The sequence below is a fragment of the Ursus maritimus genome, unplaced genomic scaffold (genome assembly GCF_017311325.1).
Source record: "Ursus maritimus isolate PB19 unplaced genomic scaffold, ASM1731132v1 scaffold_7, whole genome shotgun sequence".
Lineage (NCBI taxonomy): Eukaryota > Metazoa > Chordata > Mammalia > Carnivora > Ursidae > Ursus > Ursus maritimus.
Window position 1 is genome coordinate 36,139,907 of NW_024426885.1, and position 23,583 is coordinate 36,163,489.

The following is a 23,583-nucleotide window of genomic DNA, read 5'->3' on the forward strand; positions in this document are numbered from 1 at the left end:
CAAATTCTTAGAGAAGAGTAAGTACAAGGACCTCTCAGGAACCCAATGAATAGTGTTCAGAGTATACAGTATAAACACATCTCAATCTTAATTATATAGGAAACCTCACGTGGTTCTCAAAAATCAAAAAAAATGTGATAGTATTCTGAAGTATGGAATCAGAGTATTTACCAAGATAAACATACAAGATGATACTAAGAAGCTGGACAGAGCTGAAACTCAGTTGAAAATTTGTTTTTAACGGCTGGGAAACATTGCAAGTTATCATCCAGTTATTATGAAAGTGTCCTTATTCCTTCTTTACTACACACAATTTTACTTAGATAAAACAATTTTCATCACATTGGAAAATGGCAAGTGACCGGACACTCCAAAAACACACCAATACTTTTTCACTATGAATTATTATAAATACTAAACAACTTTTAAAAAGGAAAGAAATCTAGGGAAATACAGAAAACGGCAGGTAGGTCTGGAGATACTTAAGCAGTCTTGTTGTACCTGCGGCCAGTCTTTCGGCTTCCTCCAACTTAGCCTCGAGCACTCGGTCCTGTTCCAGCTGAGTTTGTTCCTGTTCTTCCAGGGTCATTCGCATGTCTTCAATTATTTTCTCTTTAACATTTAGATCTAAAAATTTAGGGAGAACATTTTAGAAACTACTAACATTTACATCTAGATACCCACTTTGTCTTGAGTTCTTCTAAAATTAAAATACACTTTTATTACCCAGAATAGAATCTGAGTTCCATGCAGACAGAAGCTTTGTCTTGTTGCCTGTGGCACCTCGAGGCCTAGAACAGTAGTGGCAGCTATGAAGCATCAAATAAGCATCTGACAGATAGAGACCGGAAAGACTGCACGAAGGGATAGATGGATGGAAAAGACAATCTCTTCGGACAAAATTAACAATTTTTATACTATTAAACTATTAATACTAATAAACACAAATCTTGGGATTTAGAAAAAAAATGTTATTTGGCAAAACATTTCTTTTCAGTGTTAATATTCTCAAAGCAAAAGTAAAACGTTTGCCTCCTAAAAGCAAAAAGGGCTCCATCCCAATTTGACTTTTTTTTTTTAATCTCAAGTAATTATGTTTTCTACAAAAATTTCCAAAGCCAAAAATCTCCAGTATTTTTAAAACCAACTCTTCAGGAGTGACTGTGCTACTAGCCTTAAAATTGTCTCTGGCCCTTAAAAAAGGACTACAATAATGACTTATAAACAATTCCATTTTAGCGCTGTCTGCTAGAAAGAGGTACGAAGGAAATTACTTTGTTGCCTCTGGTGACGGCCACTGTTTGTAGCAGGGCACATTTCAGACACCTCACCAAAACTATTACTGATGTTAGAGGTAATAAACCTATAAATGCACGTAGCTCAACCTCAGGTCACTAAACATTAAAAATAACAAAAATCCCAAAAAATGGCTCCCTCAAGGTACACATAAATAGCAAACTTAAAAAAACAATAAAGACAAATTTAATGGGGCGCCTGGGTGGCGCAGCCGTTAAGCGTCTGCCTTCGGCTCAGGTCATGATCCCAGGGTCCTGGGATGGAGCCCCACATCGGGCTCCCTGCTCGGCGGGAAGCCTGCTTCTCCCTCTCACACTCCCTTTGCTTGTGTTTCCTCTCTCAGTGTCTCTGTCAAACAAATAAATAAAATCTTAAAAAAAAAAAAAAAAAAAGAAAAATTTAATGAAACAATAAGAAAAAATTATATGAATAATTTTCAGTATTTCTATCCCTTTATATAAGCTGTCAGGAATGCTAATAAAACAGAATTCCTCCTAGGATTAAAGGAGTGTTGGTATCATAATCTAAACTCATTCTTTCAAAAAGCATGATTACAAATATATTCAGATCATACAATTAATAAAAGCTTATTCAAAGAATCCCTTCCCTCTTCCACCCTATATTTTGCTCTAAACTAGAAGGTTAGAAAGAAAAAGGTTTAAGTAACTAGTTATCAATTGAGAAAGTTTGTGACACCAATGATAATTTCACTAATGGCTGTCCACCTATTATTTGAAAGGTAGGTGTAGTTAAAAAAAAAAAGAGAGAGAGAGAAAGAACTATTTATCACTCACTGCCTCCAATAATTTACGTTTCATTTCAGGAAATAATCAGAAATACGCAACAAATAAAACAGAAAATAAAGTGTGACACCTGGCTGGCCCAGTCAGTGGAGGGTGCGACTCTTGATCTCAGGGCTGTGGATTAGAGCCCCACACTAAGTGTAGAGATTACTTAAAAATAAAATCTTTAGGAGGCATCTGGGTGGCTTGGCCAGTTAAGGTCTGACTCTTGATTTCAGCTCAGGTCAAGATCTCAGAGTTATGGAAATAAGCCCTGCCTCAGGCTCCATGCTTAGCACAGTCTGCTTGTCCCTCTTCCTCTATTCCCCCCACCCCACTCCCCCCTTCACGCCTGTGTGCATGTCCTCCTTTTTCCAAAATAAATAAATAAAATCTTTTAAAAAACAGTAATAAAAAAATAAAATCTTTTTTTAAAAAAACAAAGCAACATAATGACAGCTATGAGACAAATATCTCTTCACTACTATCTAAAGATAGCAAAATAAAACAAAGTAAAATAAAATGAAATAAAATAAAATATAGCTATGAGCTATCTACAGAAAGTAGATTAGTGGTTGACAGGGACTGAGGAGTGACAGCTAATAAGCGCAAGGTTTCTTTTTGGGGTGATGAAAATGTTCTGGAATTAGATAGTGGTAGTGATTATACAACCATGTGAATATACTAAAATGCTCTAAACTGTACATTTTTAAAAGGTAATAATTATGTATTGTATCTCAATTTTTTAAAAAAGAATTTTACACTAAGATAGCTAAGTAAATGGCTTTCAATATTTAAATAGAAATATAGAAGCCGAACTAAAAATGCACTTTTTTGTTTGTTGGGGAATGTCCTATGAACAACTGAAATCAAAGGAACAAATGGACTGTCCAGTGAGAAAATAAAGAGAAAAAAGAAGATGACGCATTAATCAGGAAAGCTGCCAAAGTAGCTGAGGTTCATTCTGAGAGACAGGCAGTAATTGGTACAGAACAGATCACAATAGCTGAGACAAGTTTCAAAGGGGGAGAAGCTACACATTACCATTTTATTTAGAAAAAAATACACTCACACAGTAAGTACTATGTAAAAAATAAAAATGAGGAAAAGGAAGAGGGTGGACAATTATGTCAAAATAATATAAAAAATAAAAGAAAGGAGGGATTACAAAAAGGTAATAGACTTGAAAATATGTAGGTTACAAGAGACTTGGGAGCAAGTTTCAAGAGTGTGGAGAAGATGGAAGTCAGATTAAAGTGGTCAGCATGGGCCTGTGCCACAGTTCTCATATTTGGCAAAGAGGAAAAATTAAAATATGATAGAAACTATACCTTGGTCAAAATAGCTAAGATCTATTCACATTTGCCAACAATGACAAAGGAGCCAAAGTAAAGAAAATCCCTAAAAAGATTATGGAAATAGGAAATGTTAAAGGACAAAAGCCTAAAAGAAAGGCAAGAGAAAATAGGACAGTGTGCAGAGATACACACACACACACACACACACACACGCTCAACTTATTGATCCAAGTAAATCCCACAAATGTTGAAGTTATCTAAATAAGCAATAATCTGGTTGTCCTACCCCTTTCTTTTTAGTTGGCCAAGTACAAACAGCACAGATTAGCGAAGAGAATCTGAAACTTGAGTGAAACAGACTTAGATTTAAATCCCAGCTCTACTACTCATACAATCAAGAGATTAAGGGGTGAGTGAGGGAGAGGAAAGGAATGTGCATATTATGAACAGAAAGATGTATGTATCATTTACAAAGGTAATTTTATATTTCAGATTAAAAAATCAATAAAAGTTGAGTTAAAAAAAAGCATAATTCAGCACATAAGATCTGAAACTAAAATATTTAATGTTTTTAAAAAACTTCTTAAAAATATTTTAATTTTAAAGATGTTTTACTTGACATATATTCTTACATGATTTTGTCTAGAAATCTATTCCATTCATTGTGACCAATGTGACTATTTTTCACAAAATACTGGCCATTACTTAGAAATCAAAATTCCTGGGACGCCTGGGTGGCACAGCGGTTAAGCATCTGCCTTTGGCTCAGGATGTGATCCCGGCGTTGCGGGATCGAATCCCACATCAGGCTCTTCTGCTATGAGCCTGCTTCTTCCTCTCCCACTCCCCCTGCTTGTGTTCCCTCTCTCGCTGGCTGTCTCTCTCTGTCAAATAAATAAATAAAATCTTAAAAAAAAAAAAAAAAGAAATCAAAATTCCTTTAACTGAATATTTCTTAATGTTTTATTTTTCTAAGAATAAACTTTACGTTGGGGCACACCTGGGTGGCTCAGTCGATTAAGCGTGTGCCTTCAGCTCAGGTCATGACCCCATGGTCCTGAAATCGAGCCCCGCATCAGACTTCCTGCTCAGTGAGGAGTCTGCTTGTCCCTCTCCTTACCCCCTGCTTGTGCTCTCTCTCTCCCTCAAATAAATAAATAAAATCTTTTTAAAAAGTAAACTTTATGTTGACGAGTCACTCATTAGAATCTCTTTTGATAGAGTTACATCTTATGTTGACCTTACTTTATAATGTTCAAAGGAAAATGCTAACTCAATTGTTATTGCAACTACCTATTCTGCAGTTATTTTAGTACTGGAAGTAGAGGTTTGTTCCTGACCTTTGCACACTCTCTCATACTGTTGTATAGCTTCTTCCACATTCTGATTACTTAACTGCTCCTGCAAGATGAAAGAACATGAATTAAATGCAAATGTAACTAAATGCACAGCAATATGTAATAGTGGGACTTGAAAACAGGGTTCAATGTTGGGTTTGAAATCTCTCTCCTACAAGGTTGAGTACTAGTCTCAGGCTTCCAAGTTTCTTTTGCCTTGGAGAAAAGAGCAGAGTAAAGCACAAAACTTGATACCTTTAATCTACCTGAAAGTTACTGCCCAGTCCTTTTATTTACTCAATGTTTTAAGCTACCATGTTCTCTTACACACCAGAAAAAGCAGAAATGAGGAAATGGAGGCTCACTATGCATTTAACATAGGAGGAACAAGGAAAGCCATAAAAAAAAGTTCCGTATCAATAAACTTAAAGGGCAGAAAAATAAGGTCCTCCATCCCTTCTATGTAGGAAGTAGCTGGAGAGTTTGAAAAAAATAACAGGAGCCACAAGAGGCAAAAGAGTAAATTATGGGCACTGGAAATCCTCCAACTCTAGTTTTAACCTATCAGGTAATTCAACTTTCACTCCCTATCTCATTTAACATCACACTATCTCCTTACTTTTCAAGTCCTGGAATGAATCATTACAAAACCTGGAAATCTCAGAAACCTATTAGGAAAGTATAGACTGCTTTATTAGGATTAGATACAGTTAAAAATTAAAATCATGTGTTTACACATGAATATTCATTAGTTTGCTTCGTTCAAAAGCCAACATGCAAAGAATACAACAAATCCATTTTTTAATTGTTGCCAAATCCATTTAATTGATGTCAAGCAAAATATAACCACTTGTAAAAGGATTTTGCTTTTTAAGCGTCTTTTGAAAAATAATTTTTTATAAGACATGAGCTTCATTTTCTTTTCACTTTTTATTTTGAAATGATTTTAGATTTACAGAAGGGTTGCAAAAATAGCATATATTTCCTGTATAAGCTCCACTTAGCTTCTCCTAATATTAACTCTTATATTACCATGGTACATTTATTTAACGATTGAGAAACACTGGACCAAAAAATGAGCAGTTGAGCCTCCATGCTCTATTATTTAAAATATGGAAACAATCATCTTTGTATGAAAAAAAGAAACTAGCGCTGCTACACTAATATTAACAACACTATAGACTGTATTTGGATTTCACCAGTTTCTCCAGTGATCTCCTTTTTCGCTTCTAGGATCCCATACAGGATACAAGACTGCATTTAGTAATCCTGTCCCCCCTTAGTCTCCTCCAATCTGTGAGAAGTCCTTGGTAGTCCCTTTCTTTATTGACCCTGACACTGTTTACTGGTCTGGTATTGTGTACAAACATCCTCAGTTTGAATTTGCCTGAATGTTGTCTCATGATTAGAATGAGGTTATGGATTTGGGGGAAAAACACCACATAAGAGATGTGCCCTTCTGGTCACATCAAATCAGGAAGCACATGGTATCAATATGACTTACTACTGGTGATGCTATTCCTGAACACCTGGTTAAGGTGTCTACCAGGTTTCTCTAATATGAAGATACTAACTTTTCCTTTCCATACTCTTTTCATAAGAAGCAAATTACTACAGCCTTATTTAATTTTAAGTAATTAATTTTTAGATTCCAGAAATAGTCAAAAGAGATTCTGTTAAAAAGAACTGATACACTGAGGTGCCTGGGTGGCTCAGTTGGTTAAGTGTCTGACTCTTGATTTTGACTCAGGTCATGATCTCAGCATCATGAGATCAAGCCCAGCATGGGGTTCCATGCTCACTGGGGAGTCTGCTTGAAATTCTCTCTCTCTCTCTCCCTCTGTACCCTCCCCCGCTTGCACCTCTCTCTCTCAAATAAATAAATCTTTTAAAAAAAAGAACTAATACATCGAAGTAAACAGACACTAAAATATACCAACAGAATCTACCTAAACTATTTTTAAAAACAAGACTGTTACCTTTAGTTGCTGAATGGTTCGCTGTTTCATATCTATTTCCTGAGAACACTGGTTTTTCTTTTTCTCCAGTTCATTAATTTTAATCCTCAGTAATTTCTCCTCATCACGCATTACAGATACCTAAAAGGTAATGTTTATAAAACAAATTAAATATTTTTTAAAATACTAATTGTTTTGTTGTTTAAAATTCATGGCCAGTGGTTCAAAGATTCATATACTTTAAAAACCATTAGAGGGGTGCCTGGGTGCCTCAGTCGGTTAAGCATATGCCTTCGGCTCAGGTCATGATCCCAGGGTCCCCATGTCGAGCTCCCTACTGGGAGCCTGCTTCTCCCTCTCCCCCCTGATTGTGCTCTTTCTCTCCCTCTCTCTCCCTGTCTCTCTCAGATAAATAAATAAAATCTTTAAAAAAGAAAAACCCATTAGAAAAATTATAGATTCTAACATACTATATGATATGGCTTCAAATTATCAGGAAATTTCTTAATACACTAAAGGAGAATGCATATGAAAAGATCACTTTCTTCTCATAATATTTTAAGAATCTCAAACTCTGTAAGTGCTCTCAAAAAAGAATCAGCCCGGTAACTTGCAACAGCAAAACCATTATCACAGAGAAATCAATAAAGATACCTAAGAGGAAAATACTGGCTCAGATTTCCAAGGATTATTGAGCAATGTGATCCAGTAATACAAGAAATACTTTAAAAGTTAATAATGGCCCACAGAGGATGAAAACGGAACAATGACAAGATCAAAAGTTATCTGTGCATGTGGAAGTCAATTGATTTTTTGATGTTACTAGTAACCTAGTTCTACAAACTTGTTAGAGAAATCAAAAGTACTATGAACTAGTATATAAATCTTCAGAAAAAAAAAAAGATAATCTTCAAACATCTTTACCCCAATTTCCATCACACCAATCCTAGAGATTTCATAAAGTGAAGGAAATTAATTGAAAAAAGTTCTCCTTCATAAAAAACATGGAAATATACCTAATAGTATTAGCTCTGAGTGGTTTGGTTTGAGGGAATTCTAATATTCCTTTTTAGACTTCCTGAATGTTCCAAATTTACTACCATAAATACACATTTCCTTTATAATCATACATTAAGAATATTTTTATCTGTTTATTTTGTTTAAAAATGTGAGACTTGTAGTAATAAACACCAACCTTATCAACTTCATAGTTATAAACTGTCAGCCAATAATAAATAAAGACCACGTGTTGCACCAATATGCACGTAAGGACCACCTCAGTTTCCATCCTGGTTCTACCATTTACTAGCTAAGTGAACTTGGACAAGCATGTTTCCTTAGCCATAGTTAAAAACAGTGCCTACCCCTAATATTTGTGAATTAAATGAGATGTTATATGTAAACTCAGCATAACTGACCCAGAATAAGCTGCTATTACTATTGTTGTTGTTATTAGTACTAGCATTGACATTACACATTATTTTAAAAAAAGGGAAAATACTCTTTATAACCATTATTAGAGTAATAGTAACATAACTTAAAAAAGATACCCCTATAAAAAGTGGCATGAAAAAAAATATCAAAAATAGAGTTAAAAAGCATTATTTATATACACATGATCCTATTTATAAAAATAAAAACACATAAGTACATAATTTACATATATTATTAAATACAATATATGTATCTAATTAGATATATAACATAAATCTAATACACTATGTTAAATACAACATATATATGTATCTAAATAATTACTGTACATACTTGTATGTTTTCATGATCTAAAAGTGTGTTTTAGGGCACTTGGGTGGCTCAGGTCATGATCCTGGGGTCCTGAGATGGAGCCCCACGTCGGGCCCCCTGCTCAGCAAAGAGTCTGCTTCTCCCTCTCCCTCTGCCTCTCCTCCCTGCTCGTGCTCTCTCAAATAAATAGAATCTTTTAAAAATTTAAAAAAAATTTTTTAAAAAGTGTATAACACTGTCAAGAATGGTTATATTTAAAAAGAAGAGAGAAATGATTGGGGAGAAGGCTTTCATTTGTATCTTCATTTGTTAAAAAATATTTCTAGGGACGCCTGGGTGGCTCAGTCAATTTAAGTGTCTGCCTTCAGCTCAGGTCATGATCCCAAGGAGCCCGATGTGGGGCCTGATCCCAGGACCCCGAGATCACGACCTAAATTGATATCATGACCTGAGCCACCCAAGTGGTAGTTTATTATAACCTACTTGAAATTGAAGTTCTGGAACAATTTCTCATTTAACATAAGAAAAATGTCTACAATAAGATAGCATTAATGTAAATATTTTTTTCTATTTAAAGATTTTATTTATTTATTTGACAGAGAGAGAGCACAAGCAGGGGGCACGGGAGAGGGAGAAGCAAGTCCCCCGCGGAGCAGGGAGCCCAACGCAGTGCTCGATCCCAGGACCCTGGATCACAACCCCAGCTGAATCCAATGAGCCACCCAGGTGCCCTGAGATAAATACTCTTTACCTGTCAAATATCAAAAAGTATGGTAAAATACTACTTTGTGGATAAGGATGGAAAAAATACTCTTAATTCTCATACTAATCCAGAACCAGTTAACTAATGGTAACTACATTTTGCAGTCATAAAATAACTATATAACCCTGATATGGCAGCCAAGATGCACTATTAAGTGAAGAAACTAGGATTCACAACAGTGTTTATAGGATGTTTTCATTTTTTTACAGGAAGAGAAAAAAAGGACAGAAAGAGGAAGAAGTAAAGAGAAAGAAAGTAACTGGTGTCGTTTGATGCCTTGAAGAGAAACTTGAAGGCTGGGAGGGTTGTTAGGGAGTGTTTTTCCTCACTGTACATACTTTTGTATATTTTGTATTTGGAATCAGTGATTGTATTTCCTATTTTAAAATTAAACTCTGATAAAAACTTGTTACAACCATACTACATACTCTCATGAATATTATCTGCAAACAAAAGTTTGTTTTTTACTTTTTGGGGGGAAATAAACTTGTCAGTCTTTAATAGAGAAAAAAAGATTCTAATACTACATGAGGCACATTTTTTCTTTTTGAAAGTTATTAAGTTTTTTATTTTAATTCCGGCACAGTTAACATAAAGTATTATATTAGTTTCAGTGATTCAACAATTCTATACATTACTCAGTGCTCATCATAAGTGCACTCTTAATCCCCATCACCTGTTTTACCCATTCCTCCATGACCTCCCCCACATATTTTTCTTAATGTTGGACATTCTTCACTTTAAGCTTTATTTCTTTTGTGAAATAAGTGTTCTTACCATTTGAAAAAAAATTATGGAGTTGATAAATGTTCTGTTTAATTCTAAAATTAGTGTCTAAAAAACGTGTTCTATAATGAAAACAATCTTTATTATTTAAACTGGCCACGCAACTTTTCAAATAACCTACCTCTTTCTGTACTTGCTCAATCTGTTTTTTGGCATCAGCGAGTTTCTCTTTCAGCTCAAAATAATCTTCTTCCTTCCTCTGAAGATCTGCTTTCAGATTTTGTGTAAGAGCGGAGCTTGCAGATAGCTCCTCTTTCAACCTAAAGAACACAAATCATTTCTCTATAGTGACTCACAACAAACCACACCGGATCATACGTGTGAGCTAGTAACAACCTACAAAATTCTAAATTTTCACAAACTTGGAATGTCCAATCAATGAATGAGTTCTTCAGAGAGGATTTCATGTGATTTTATAAACAGATTTTTGCATATAACTTTTGGTTCCAGAGGTTTAGTTGAACTAAGTTCAGGTTCTCTACTCTTCAAACATACTATGCTAGATTAAGTTATACCCACCTACATTATTGAAAAGCTACAGAGAGGAAAACCAATAAAATAAACGCTTTGCACATTTTTAAATGTTTTAATAACATTTATCTTACTTTTCTGCTTTTTGCCGGTTGATTTCCTTTTCTTCTTCCTTTAATTGAAGTGAATGCTTTGCATCTTGCAAATTACTTGTTAATTGTGAGATCTCTTCTTTCAACTTGACTTCCTTTTCACTTAAATCTTTGGTGTTTTTGATAGAATCCTGAAGATTTGCTTGAAATTCCTTCAGATTTCCTTCTAGCTTTAAGATGATGGATTCCTTTTCCAAAATGTCTTGTTCTAACTTGGCTGAATGACTGCATTCATCTTTTTGAGTTTCTAAGATTGCTTCAAGTTCCTTTATTTTCATCTTATAGCAAGTAACATCTTCTGTAAGTTCTGAAAGTGCTCTCTTCCCTTCAACTACATGTTGTACTTGAACATCAAGAGCAATATTTTTTCCTTGCAATTCTTGTTTCAGCTGCTGTATAAGATTTTCTTTTTCTTTTAGTAGGTCACCTTGATTTTTATTCTCCCTTTCCTCTATTTTTAGTCTACTGTTTTCATCTATACAACCTTTTAATTCTGCCTGTAACTTTTCAATTTGTTGTTCCAATTCCTGGATCTGATGACTTTTTTTGGAAGAGGCCTTTACAATTTCCTTACATTCTTCCCAAATAGCTTCAATACTAGAGTGGAAAGAGCTTTCCCTATTGAGTTCCTGGTTATGATATTCTTTAACCTGCTTACTTACCAAATTATCATTATCTGAAAGGTTTAACTGTGTATTTGGCAAATTATCCTCTTGAGAACCACTTGACAGATCCCTGAGATTGAGTGAATCTATGTTTGAAATCTGAGAAACTGGATCAAGTGTTCGTAGTTCATCTATTTTTGCTTGCATTAATTTTATTTGTGAAACATTATTTGCGATGTTTTTCCTAGCGGTTTCTATCTCCTTTGACAATTTCACAATCTTTTCCTCCTGTTCTTGATTTATACCTCTCTGCACGTGTAATTCAGAAATTACATTATCATAATTTGACTGAATTTGTTGGACCTCTAGATTTAAAGTAAAATTCTTTTTTTCAGAAAAAGAAAGTTCTTGCTGCAAACTAATAATCTTTTTATTTAACTCTGTTTTTTCTTCCTTTTCATTCTTAAGTTCATTTTCAGCAGTAAGTAAACATGTTTTCAGCTCTTCATTATTTTCTTGTAAAATTCTAATGCCTTCCTCATCTTCTGAAATGCTCTTTTGCATTTCTTCACTTTTCTTTTCGTCTTCAGTGATAGTTGGATTTGCATGTATAAGTCCTTTAAAAATAAGAAAATTGTTATTAATCTGGCAAACCTTAATAAAACCAAGAAGTTACCATATAAGCCAATATTTAAACATAAAAAAACTTAAAAGCAAACTTTTAATGTAAAACAAACATAAGCCATTGAGTGAAAAAGAAAAAACAGGTTGCAAAACATACACCCATATAAGCCCACTTATGTAAAAGCTATAGTTCCTTCAATTAATGCAGAAAGAGTTAGTAGCAAAGGAAGTACACCAAAATTGACATGAACTACCCAAGTAGGATTACCAGCTGTTCCTATTTTCTCTTTATAACTTTCAATATTCTTTCAATTATCTACTACAAATCTTTGTTATCATTATAATATGGAACAGAGGGAAGGAAATCACTTGAGACACCCCAAGTTAAACACTCCAAATCCTAAAGATAATTTTAAAGCACAATTATATTACAGATCTACTAAATGAATGACTTGAAAACTGAGTACCTTATATTTTCATAGTTAAATTAGGGGGGAAATGGCTGAAATTCTAGGAACTCTCATGCAGCCTTACCCTTCATTAGCTGTGTTAACTGTCAAACTCCTTAACCCTATGACCACTTCCTCAAATGTAAAACAGAAATAATATCACCTACTTCAGTTTCCATAGTATTTATGCAAAACCAAGGTTTTTTTTAATTTTTTAAATAATTTTTGTTATATTAGTCACCATACAGTACATCCCCAGTTTTTGATGCAATGTTCCATGATTCATTATTTGCATATAACACCCAGTGCACCATGCAATATGTGCCCTCCTTAATACCCATCACTGGCCTATCCCAATCCCCCAGCCCCCTCCCCTCTGAAGCCCTCAGTTTGTTTCCCAGAGTCCACAGTCTCTCATGGTTCATTCCCCCTTCTGTTTACCCCCCCTTCATTCTTCCCTTCCTTCTCCTACCGATCTTCCTATTTCTTATGTTCCATAAATGAGTGAAACCATATAATTGTCTTCCTCTGCTTGACTTATTTCACTTAGCATAATCTCCTCCAGTCCCATCCATGTTGCTGCAAATGCTGTGTAATCATTCTTTCTGATGGCTGAGTAATATTCCATTGTATATATGGACCACATCTTCAAGTTTTATTAGTAAGTTTTCAGTTTTCAAATACAATCTATATTAGTTTCCTTCACCCAACTGTCTAGATACTCCTGTACAGCTGTAATCGTGCAAACCCATTATGCAATCCCAAGATCTCTTTTCTTTAATACAGACTAACTTTAAAAGCTCACTGAATAAGGTTTTATTATCTATAACTTACATTGTCTCCTCTGCCTCAAAGAGTGTGGGGAAAACGTGGCATCACCCTTGTTGTAGAGCCTTACTTTCTTCAAAGCAGATGAGTGTATTTTTGAAGCTTTTCTTATGTTTGTAGTTACATTTTCCTAAATTACTGCCTTAAGATTCATAATTTATTCTAAGTATTCCAGCTACTCTGGAATCTTAAAGATTTACCCTGTTTTTACAACAACCTTGCCCACTTACACTTATAGATTTTTATATCATTTTTCCATCAGATTGTCTTCTAACATCTTACAAAGTTGTGGCAAGTCATCCCAAAGTGGAATGACTCCATCTTCTCCACTGGTTCAGACTTCTGTTCTACTTTCCATTTAATGTAATTATCTACTTATGATGCTATTTTTATACCTATGACTTCATCTGCTGAAATGACTAAGAAAACTGAATGAGGATGGATTTTTTTTTCATAACTTAGAAATGGTTTTTTTAAAAAAGAATCCTCTTGCTCTTTAAAAAAACAAGTTATAAAATTGTCTGAACCCTGCATCAGGACAGAGAGATGGGATCTAAGCAAGCTTAAAATGACAACAATCAGAAATTCAGAACTCACAAATAGATCCTATCTATCCTGAGTCAAGAGATTTGAGTCATGCATACCATCCAGATGTAATCCGTAAACACTTAAGTGAAAACAGAAAGCTCAACAAAACTTTTGTGATCAAGTAATGTTCTGATTTTACTCTATTTCAAGAACTAGGATAATTACATAATAAGGTAAATCAAACTAATTTGTTTTGTACCTAATTTTTTTTTCAGATAATCATACTATTCTTTTGGTAAACTTTACATGTTTTATATCAAAAGATTTATAGAACATATTCAGGACAGCCTTATAAGGGAAAAATTAAAGTATTAGTCCAGCAAAATAGAGATGGGAAATCTCTTAATTATCTACTGTTAACTTATAAAAACTAAACATAAACAACAAAAATGCAGTTAACACTTTAGTTCAATATTTATACTACATTCAACCTATACTTTTACTGCTTATATTTTGCTATAATAATTATAGTTTTGATTGAAAAATCACAAGTAAGGAGACTATCATGTGTCTGGTTTGTCTCTTTTATTGCTATTTGAAGCCTTATTTCTCAGACTGTTTACATGGCTACCAGCTTTCCCAAAGTACAGATACAATGACCTCAAACAAGCAAATATTTTATTAAAATAAAAGACAGGTGTAAATACATATACCCATCCTCTGGGCAGTCTATAACATGTTAGCATAAAAATCAATCATGTATATTTCCTCAGGTTTTTTCCTTAGATAAGTAAATTTCCTCCTATCTGCAACTTTTCCCATTACTGGTTTAGGAATTAACTTTCTTAAAGTCCTCCTGCTGACAAGTGAAGTAGTACCTTTCTTTGCTGGCGGCTCTTCTAGTTGAAGTTCATTTCTATTTATTCTTTTTCTTCCCAAATCAGTTTTGGTTTTGTCGTCCTCAGGCACTTCAGTGGTTTCATTAGAAGCCAATTTATTGTTTATTATTAAAGAAGATGTACCAGCCTTATCCTAAAATAAAATAAAGATTAGTTCACACATACAAAGGTATAATAAATGTAAAAGTTATATAAATTATATTTCAGTAGTGTATCATAAAAATTTTATTTTCAGGGGCGTCTGGTGGCTTAGCTGTTAAGCATCTGCCTTCGGCTCAGGGCGTGATCCGAGTCCTGGGATCTAGCCCCGCATCGGGCTCCCTGTTCTGCTGGGAGCCTTCTTATTCTTCTCCCACTCGCCCTGCTTGTGTTCCCTCTCTCACTGGCTGTCTCTCTCTCTGTCAAATAAGTAAACAAAATCTTTTAAAAATTTAAAAAAAAAATTGTAAAAAAAATTTATTTTCAGGGTGCCTGGGTGGCTCAGTTGATTGGGCGTCTGCCTTTGGCTCGGGTCATGATCTCAGGGTCCTGGGATCAAGCCCCATGTCGGGTTCCCTGCTCACCGGGGAGTCTGCTTCTCCCTCTCCGTGTCTGCCATTCCTCCTGCTTGTGCTCTATCAAATAAATAAATAAAGTCTTTAAAAAAATTTTTATTTTCAAATTTGTTGAAACATTTTCTAAGTTATTTCTTAAGTCTCACCCTAAAAATAACTGATGGCTCTGGCAAGTGAGTAATATTAACTAACTTGTGCATTCAGGAAGACAAAAAAACCCACTTATATTAAAGTCAGTTAAGCATATAGTTTTATCCTGATACCTAAAAACAAATTCAACGTTAATGGATTAGAGACTTGTTCAGGGATACCTGGACAACCCTAAAACACTTACCCCTCAGTCACATTCAAAATGTGCTTTCAAAAGAAAAATACAAAAACACTATTGATAAAATTGTTTCTTCTAGATACTTGAACTTAAAATCTTGAGGTCCCACGCTAGAAACTTAACAATTGTTTTGTTACCAAAGCCTCTGATAGATAAGCAGCATTTTTTTATACTTTAACAACTCCCAGAAAAATAGTTTTGGCCTTAGCTTCTAGCCTATGTATATTTAAAGATATACAATCTACATACAGCCTTAAAACTGAGCTCCTAGTTTATCTAAACAATAAAAATTATTTAGATTTTTATTTTTTAAGGAAAATACTATGCCTCCCTAAAAGGCTCGCAGAAAAGAAAGATACAATATACTGTTATCCAGAAAGAGGGATGGGTGAAACTCAGCAGTTAAGGACAAGGTTATAAAGTAATCAAAGGTATGGTAAAGCCAGGGATTTTTTTTAAATGCAAAGATTATTTAAATCCCTTCTGCTGGTAGCAATCCATTTTGGGGGGGGGGGGAAGTATATGAAAAAAACAAAATGCCATTTTCCATCATAAAATCAAACATTTTATTCAGGATATATAGATGAGATGAGTTTTTAAAATCATGAAGTAATGAGGTTTATTTTTTTTTAAGCAGTTTTTTTTTTAGATATCCCTAAACAGAGGATGTCATGACGAAAAACCTCCACTTTCACAATTAGGCCCCTGGTGTCAATGAAAAATAACAAAATCCTGAAATAGACATATCACACCTCTGACAGAGCCTAAGAGTTTTCAAATACTCCGTGACAGGTTCAAGTTGTCTCTTCCCTCACTCTTAGACCTCTCAAAATGATCTGATCATTTTTTTCCTCCTTCAAATTATACAACCTTCCCCCCAAAAAATCTATCCTCCACAATTATTATTGAAAGGAGTCTTTCACACAACCCTACCGTACGTGTGGTTGGAAAAATGATCAAGAACCACCATTCAAAATAAATTTTATCATTAAGAAGGGTCTGCTTTCAAGACAAGCTTTGGAATAGTGACCCTAGATCAACAGTTAATCAGCACATCAGGTTACATTCCATATTACTTCACATTTGTTTAGTATTTATGTGAATACTTTCACATACTGTTTTAACCTAGTTGGTAACAGAATCTAGAACCTATCTAAAAAGTCTATTTACAGGCAAGAACTATTAAATTAGGAACATTGCTAATTTAAATGCTTTTTTACTATTACTTAAATGTGACTAACACACTGTGGTATATAAACATACTACAGAAAAAAATATAATTCCAACTTAAATTTCCAACAATTTTCTTCAAAGATATAGTCGCCAGAGTGATGTCTCTGGTTTTTTTTTCTTGTTTTTATTTTCCTTCACCAAACCAAACAAGACTTACAATCCAAATCAAGTGCAGAGCAAAAGCATGTGATGAATAGCCAAACGAAAGTGCTGCGAGTCTGAAGGCCCAGCAATTCATATTGTAAGAAGTTAAGCCCCCAGTCCCTAAAGGTCTTACCTCCTCTTATTTCACAAGTCAATACCCTCTTCTTAATCTCTACTGCCACTACCCAGCTACCCTTAATCAAAGTCCTCATCAACTGTCACTGACTCTTCCAAGAAGCTTTTCTGGTCTCTATGCCTCCAGTCTAACTCCATCTCAACCCCATTCTCCAAATATCCAAATACATCACTCAAAATAAAAAATCAACTTTGCTACTGCTCTCCTTAAAATTAATGACTCCTCACTGCCTCTGGAATAAAACCCAAACTCTTCAATGCGGTATTTAAGGACTTCCACCATCTTACCCCAACCTACTGCTCCCAGCCTCACTTCTCACCTCTCCTTGATTCAAACTTTCCCTTGAACAATAAATACTTGTGCTTTCCTACACTGACTGAAAGGCTTCTCATTTCCATAACTTTGCGCATTCTGAATCCTGTACCTGGAAGGCCAGCCTATTTTCTTGTCCCTCACAGCTATGGACTGCCCACTCCCCCTACTTTCAACTGGCTAAACTTTAATCATCCTTCATGGCTCAACTTAATCATTTTCATCTCCAGAAAGTATTCCCTAACCTCCACCTATTCTCAGCTTCTTGTATATAGTGCCTACCACTGCACATTTCATTACAATTCTGTTTACGTGGTTTCTCTCTTACTGAGGAGTCTTTAAGAGTACTAGTTTTTGGGGCGCCTGGGTGGCACAGCGGTTAAGCGTCTGCCTTCGGCTCAGGGCGTGATCCCGGCGTTATGGGATCGAGCCCCACATCAGGCTCCTCCGCTATGAGCCTGCTTCTTCCTCTCCCACTCCCCCTGCTTGTGTTCCCTCTCTCGCTGGTTGTCTCTATCTCTGTCGAATAAATAAATAAAAATCTTTAAAAAAAAAAAAAAAGAGTACTAGTTTTTACTCAGCTACACAATTCTCAAAATCTAACACAGTACCTGGCACACAGTAGACATTCAACAAGTGTTTCTTGACTGAAATAAATCATTTTATGCTTCTCATTCATGCTCTTCTCCTTATTACAAGGATGTCTCTCCCAGTTCAGGTACAAATAAAAAGTCAGATAGACTGAATAATGCATCTAAAGAATACCAAAACAGAGGTCTGCTACCAGAGAGTACACAGAAGGTAAGCTACTCTTCTAGAAGGCTTCTTATTTACCCCTGGAGTATCAAAAGCCCAACTTATGCTGAAATGATCAGAGAATATTGGTGAGTACTGGACCTTGACTGTCAAGACAGAAAGCATAGTCAACAGTCACTTTTTACAAGATACTGATCTTCCCTCCTGGTCACAGAAAAGACATACAAAAGCACCTCCAAACAAAGCAGAGAGGTTTGGCTATTAGTTTACTCAGCCTATAATGTTATGTCTATATATTCTGCCTTTTTAAATTCAAGCAATAATCTAAAGGAGTTTACAATAAAAAGCATAAATGAAAACTAAAACCATTGTTTTAAAAAAAAGGATTAAAAGGCAGGCTGATTATCCTAAACTAACTAAATATGAAATTACCTAAATGTGTACTTCTAAAACCCTTAAAGGCTTTACATGGCATAGTATATAATGCAATTTTTAAAAAAAGTATATCTTTGCTATTAACCATATGAACATTAGCAAAAAGCACATTTAAAAAAATTAGCTTCTAACAAAAAAAAAAACCCTAACTCCACTGAATTTCATTTATAGTTCTATATAGAGACACAGAAATAAAGGTAGGTACAGTGATAGAGACAGAGACAGAGAGAGAGAGAAATCTTTATGACCTGCAGATATCTGAGCACATTAAGTTCCTTTTGCCCCAGAGCTCCCCTTCCAATGAGCTAAGGCTTACACTTCCAAGAGCTACATATTCTTCTCTCTTACGTATGTAAAGCAATGCCAGTGTAATTTGTGGGATATTATGTTCAAAGAGGTCAAATGCCCTGCAAGTTCTCAAAAACTCAGATCTGCACAATGGTAAACTAAATTCAACAAAATAAATAATTCAACATTCTTAGTAAATTAATCTTAGCTATATAAGCTATTTTAAATTACTTTATTTTGAACCAAAACATAGATTTTTAATGTAATTTGTAAGGCAGACAAATAAAGTTAAATTCTTACACTGCTTGCAAATGTGTTTTCCATATGAAATTTTAGGTTCTGAAATGTGTTGATATACCCTCTTTCTGATCAATTATATCTACCAACTCTTGAATTCTTTGACTCTGCATAAGTATTTTCTTTGGAAAAAAGAAAAATAGCAATGTTTAATAAATGTATTTCGGGATACATAAAATGCAAGTCTGATGCAATTTTAGAATTACTTCAAATTTTAAGACGAAGTAAAAATTAAGTAGCATAGTATGACCTTATTTTTGCTTAAAAAATAACATGTTTATTTAAATAAAGGAAAGAAAAGCAATATAATATATTGGATAAGAGGACTCTGGAATCAGACTGTCCAGGTCTGAATCCTAACTTTTCCACCTTCTAGTTGTATGACTCTGGACATGTTATTTTATGTCTCTGTAAAAATAAAAAATAATAACAGTATCTACATCATAAAGTTGTTCTGAGATTTAAATGAGTTAATATATGTAAAGCATTTTAGAGAGTGCATAGTAAGTGTTCTATAAAAATAAATACATATGGGGTGCCTGGGTGCCTGAGTCGGTTAAGTGTACAACTCTTGATTTCAGCCCAGGTCATGTCAGGGTCTTGGGATCAAGGCCCACAGCAGGTTCTGCACTCACTGGGGAGTCTGCTTGAGATTCTCTCTCTCCCTCTCCCTCTTCCCCTCACCCCTGCTCGCACGCACTCTATCTCTCAAATAAATAAATAAATAAAATCTTTTGAATACATAAATAAATATAAGGTAAACGTCTAAAAAAAGCTACCAACCAACTTGGTTTTCTCTCTTATTTTTATTCAGGAGGAAGATTATGGGGACTTTCTTATCTTCTATTTTACAGAGTTTAATATAACTGAATTTTTACAACTAGCATCTACTATTTTTATAACTAGAAAGATAAAGGAAAAGATTAGGAATCATCTAAACAGTAGCTGTAATGTCTTCTGCTAAGTACATTATTTTGGTTACTTCTTTAAATGCTAGATATTAGACATCAAAGATCTTGACTTATGTCTGATATCTTAAAATATTTAGCTCTTGAGAAGTATAAATGTAAACTGATATAAGACCCATACCAGAGAAGGTCAGAAAAAAATATCAAGTTTAGATCTCTAAATTCACCTCACCTCCATGTGTATTTATAATTTCATATTTACACCTATCAATGTCAAACCCACCTACAACCATTCGGAATGATTATCTCACCAAAGTGCCAAAGATCTTCAGAATTCAATGCTACACATTGCTCAAGCCATATCCCATACTTTAAAAGTCAGTAATTTCAGATAAAATAAACACCATTTAAATGCATCAATCAACACCATGCATCTAGTGAAAGAATAACACAGATCTCTATGTGCCAATGTAGAATTATCTCCAAGATACCTTTTGAGGGAAGAAAACAAGACACAAAACTAATTAATCCCATCTGTGTAAACTTTTTTTTTTTTTTAAGTAGGTTCCATGCCTAAGGTAGAGCCCAACATGGCTTGAACTCATGACCCTGTGATCAAGACCTGAGCTGAGATCAAGACCTGAGCTGAGATCAAGAGTCAGAGCTTAACCAACTAAGCTACCCAAGCACTCCTAATTTGTGTAAACTTTTTAAAAGATGTGTGTATATGTTCTCTCTATATAAATAAATATCCTCTGGAAAGACTGAAGAAACTTTCTAATGGCTATCACTGAAAACTTATAATTTTCAATTTTTTATCACATTCATTTATTACTTTTTCTTTAATTATTTTTAAAATAAATGTACCTTGTCATAAATTATGCTCCTTCAATTGCTTAATTATTAAGTTCCTTATCAAGACAAAATAAAACTTGAAGTATTACCTTATCAGATTTCTCAAGCTCTTGAACCAATGAATTCAAATTAATTTCTGATTCTGAAAAAATAAGAAAATTGAAAATAAATAAGCGTCTAAAAAATATATATCACTGAATAATCATGAAATGTGTTACATTTGGGAAAAATTATTTTGACAGCACTAAAAGCACACAGCATTCGGCTACTAGTTCTACCTCCAGAGGGCAATGTTTCTGAAAAAGCCACGTTCAACATCCCACCCAAGGTAAAAATGAATGACATATGTTAAATTGTAAAAAATTTCTGGTATAATTTCAGAGAGTACCTTTCTAGTCCACTTAGTCATGTAGAGACATTTACCTGCTATTTTCTACCCACTTTGTTTCACACAGAAAAGGGCAGAATATTTCATCTAACACTTTTAAAAACCAGATATGACATTATAAACATACATATGTAAATTAAAAAAATAGAGAGAGAGAGAGCTCTGAGCTGGAATGGAGCGCCAATTTAACAAACTTAAGACCACTCCATAGGAGTTACTTTATCCCAAACTTAGAAGCCCAGAGCAGAATCTACTACACTATGATAATTCATAAAAGAAACAGAACAAAATTCACAGCATTGCAATTTCCTGTAAGATTTCTTAATTTGCTGATAAAACTAATGCTTAGTTTGGTGGTTATTGTATTTTATTGGTTTTTTTTTTTTTGAGAAGTCCATTTTCTACTAATATTAGTCTGAAAGTAAATGAAGGCAAAAAAAAAATTTTAATAGTAAATTACTACAAAGCCACTAAAATGTTAAACTTTAAATAGGTTACCTAGATCAAAGTATCTTCTAGTCGCTACGGTAAATACGCTGCATAAATCTCTTTTACTTACTTACCAACTGTCTTTTTACGCATTTGTAACATCTAAATATGGATAAAATACATCTACTTACCATCTTCTCTCTTTTTTAACTCTTCCTGGGTTTTGATTAATTCTTCTTTGGTTTTAGCTAATTCAGCTTTAACTTGATTAAACTTTATTTCTAAACAAGCAATAGCTTCCTGGGGGTCAGCAAGAGATGCAATATATAAGTGAGCAATTTCAGCCTGTTTCTTAATATCAGTGACATCATCTTGAAGAGAATCAATAATATCTTCAATTCCTACATAATTATGTGCTTCCTAAAAATAGCAAAAACCACATGCCTAATGTTAACAGTGGCTTTCACTCTTACAATGTGGCACTATCTGATTTACACAGTTTTAAGAACATGTAGCAAAAAATTCACAACTTAACATGCTTTTCAATTAAGTATATTAAAGTATTTCCACTTATGAAAAAGCTGTGTTTCATTACTCATTTTCTGTTTTACGGAATGTGAGACACAGTTCCATTTAAAAAATGTCATAAGCTACAAGTCATTGTAGAACAATTATGACAATCAGTTCAGGTATACTTTCATATATATGTCTCCTAAGTCTCTGTTGGGACAGCTGAGGAAACAAATCTCCATTATCACAACTCAGTCCAAGAGCCAAACCATGTCTAGGACACATAAAGATGATGTGACAGCAAGAGCCAGGACATCACCATCCCAGGCCCCTAAACTGAGTAATTAAAAAAATTAACAAAATCAAAGAATCCCCAAAAGACATCAATTTCAGTGGAAGCAGCAGAAAAGGATAATGTTTCCTCAACAGTAGGGAATGGTCGGTCAGCCAACAAGAGCAATCCTTTTTACATATAATGTTTTTGCTTTAATCAGAGCAGTATAAAGGACTCTTAGGTCCCTTTAGAACTGTTTAACACAAATCTGAGAGAGGCATCCCGTAATCAGACTCAAAGGAACCTACCTACCTATAATCAATACAATAACTCAAAAGCAACACCAAAATGAGATATAAACATAACAGACGCATAATTTTTTTCTAGTCTAATACCTATATTTAAACTAATCGTGCTTACATTCCTAACAAAGCATGTTTAATTATAATAAAGCTACATAGTAAGTTGTTTAACTCTAAAGCACATTAATGTTTTTTCATTACTGATACGGTACACTACATGCTGGCACCAAAAACATCACTGAACTTAACACTTCAGTTAACATACTTTGGTTTCAACTTTCATGGCACAATCTTCATTCGCTGGTTCTTCTTGAGTGTCACATTTACCAACCAAATCCTTGAAGATAGCCAAACGACATTCAGCATTTTCCTCAAGTATCTCTCGTTCCTGAAGGAGAGTTTCCCTTTATAACACAAATTAATCCCATTAAGAAAAAGCAACACTTTGTGTTTTTTTAAATTTCCAAGATTAAGGATACATGCACCCTTATGTGTACTGCAGTACTATTTACAAGAGCCAAACTACAGAAGCAGCCCAAGTGTCCATCGATAGACAAATGGATAAAGAAGATGTGGGGGGTGTGCGTGTGTGTGTGTGTGTTGTGTGTGTGTGTATTATTTAGCCATGAAAAGGAATGAAATATTGCCATTTACAACAACATGGATGGAGCTAGAGATTATAATGCTAAGCAAAATAAGTCAAAAAAACACAAATACCATATGATCTCACTCATATGTGGAATTGAAGAAACAAAACAAAAGAGCAAAGGGAAAAAAGAGAGACAAACCAAGAAGCCGACTCTTAACCACAGAGAACAAACTGATGGTTACCAGAGGGAAGGTGTGGGGGGGATGGGTCATATGGGTGATGGGGATTTAAGAGTACACTTATCATGATGAAAAAAATAATAA

General features: G+C 34.5%; 1 protein-coding gene across 1 annotated transcript in view; it reads right to left on the reverse strand.

Annotated features, from left to right (window-relative positions):
• Positions 1-23,583, reverse strand: part of KIF20B (kinesin family member 20B) — a 64,808-nt gene that overhangs the window by 19,535 nt on the left and 21,690 nt on the right. Inside the window, exons 15-23 of the mRNA XM_040624125.1 lie at positions 22,937-23,075; positions 21,777-21,885; positions 20,858-20,910; positions 14,502-14,655; positions 10,572-11,811; positions 10,088-10,226; positions 6,693-6,812; positions 4,717-4,777; positions 502-627 (exon numbers count right to left, since the gene is read on the reverse strand). Coding sequence (XP_040480059.1) covers positions 502-627; positions 4,717-4,777; positions 6,693-6,812; positions 10,088-10,226; positions 10,572-11,811; positions 14,502-14,655; positions 20,858-20,910; positions 21,777-21,885; positions 22,937-23,075 — 2,141 coding nt within the window. The remainder of the gene's footprint in view (positions 1-501; positions 628-4,716; positions 4,778-6,692; positions 6,813-10,087; positions 10,227-10,571; positions 11,812-14,501; positions 14,656-20,857; positions 20,911-21,776; positions 21,886-22,936; positions 23,076-23,583) is intronic.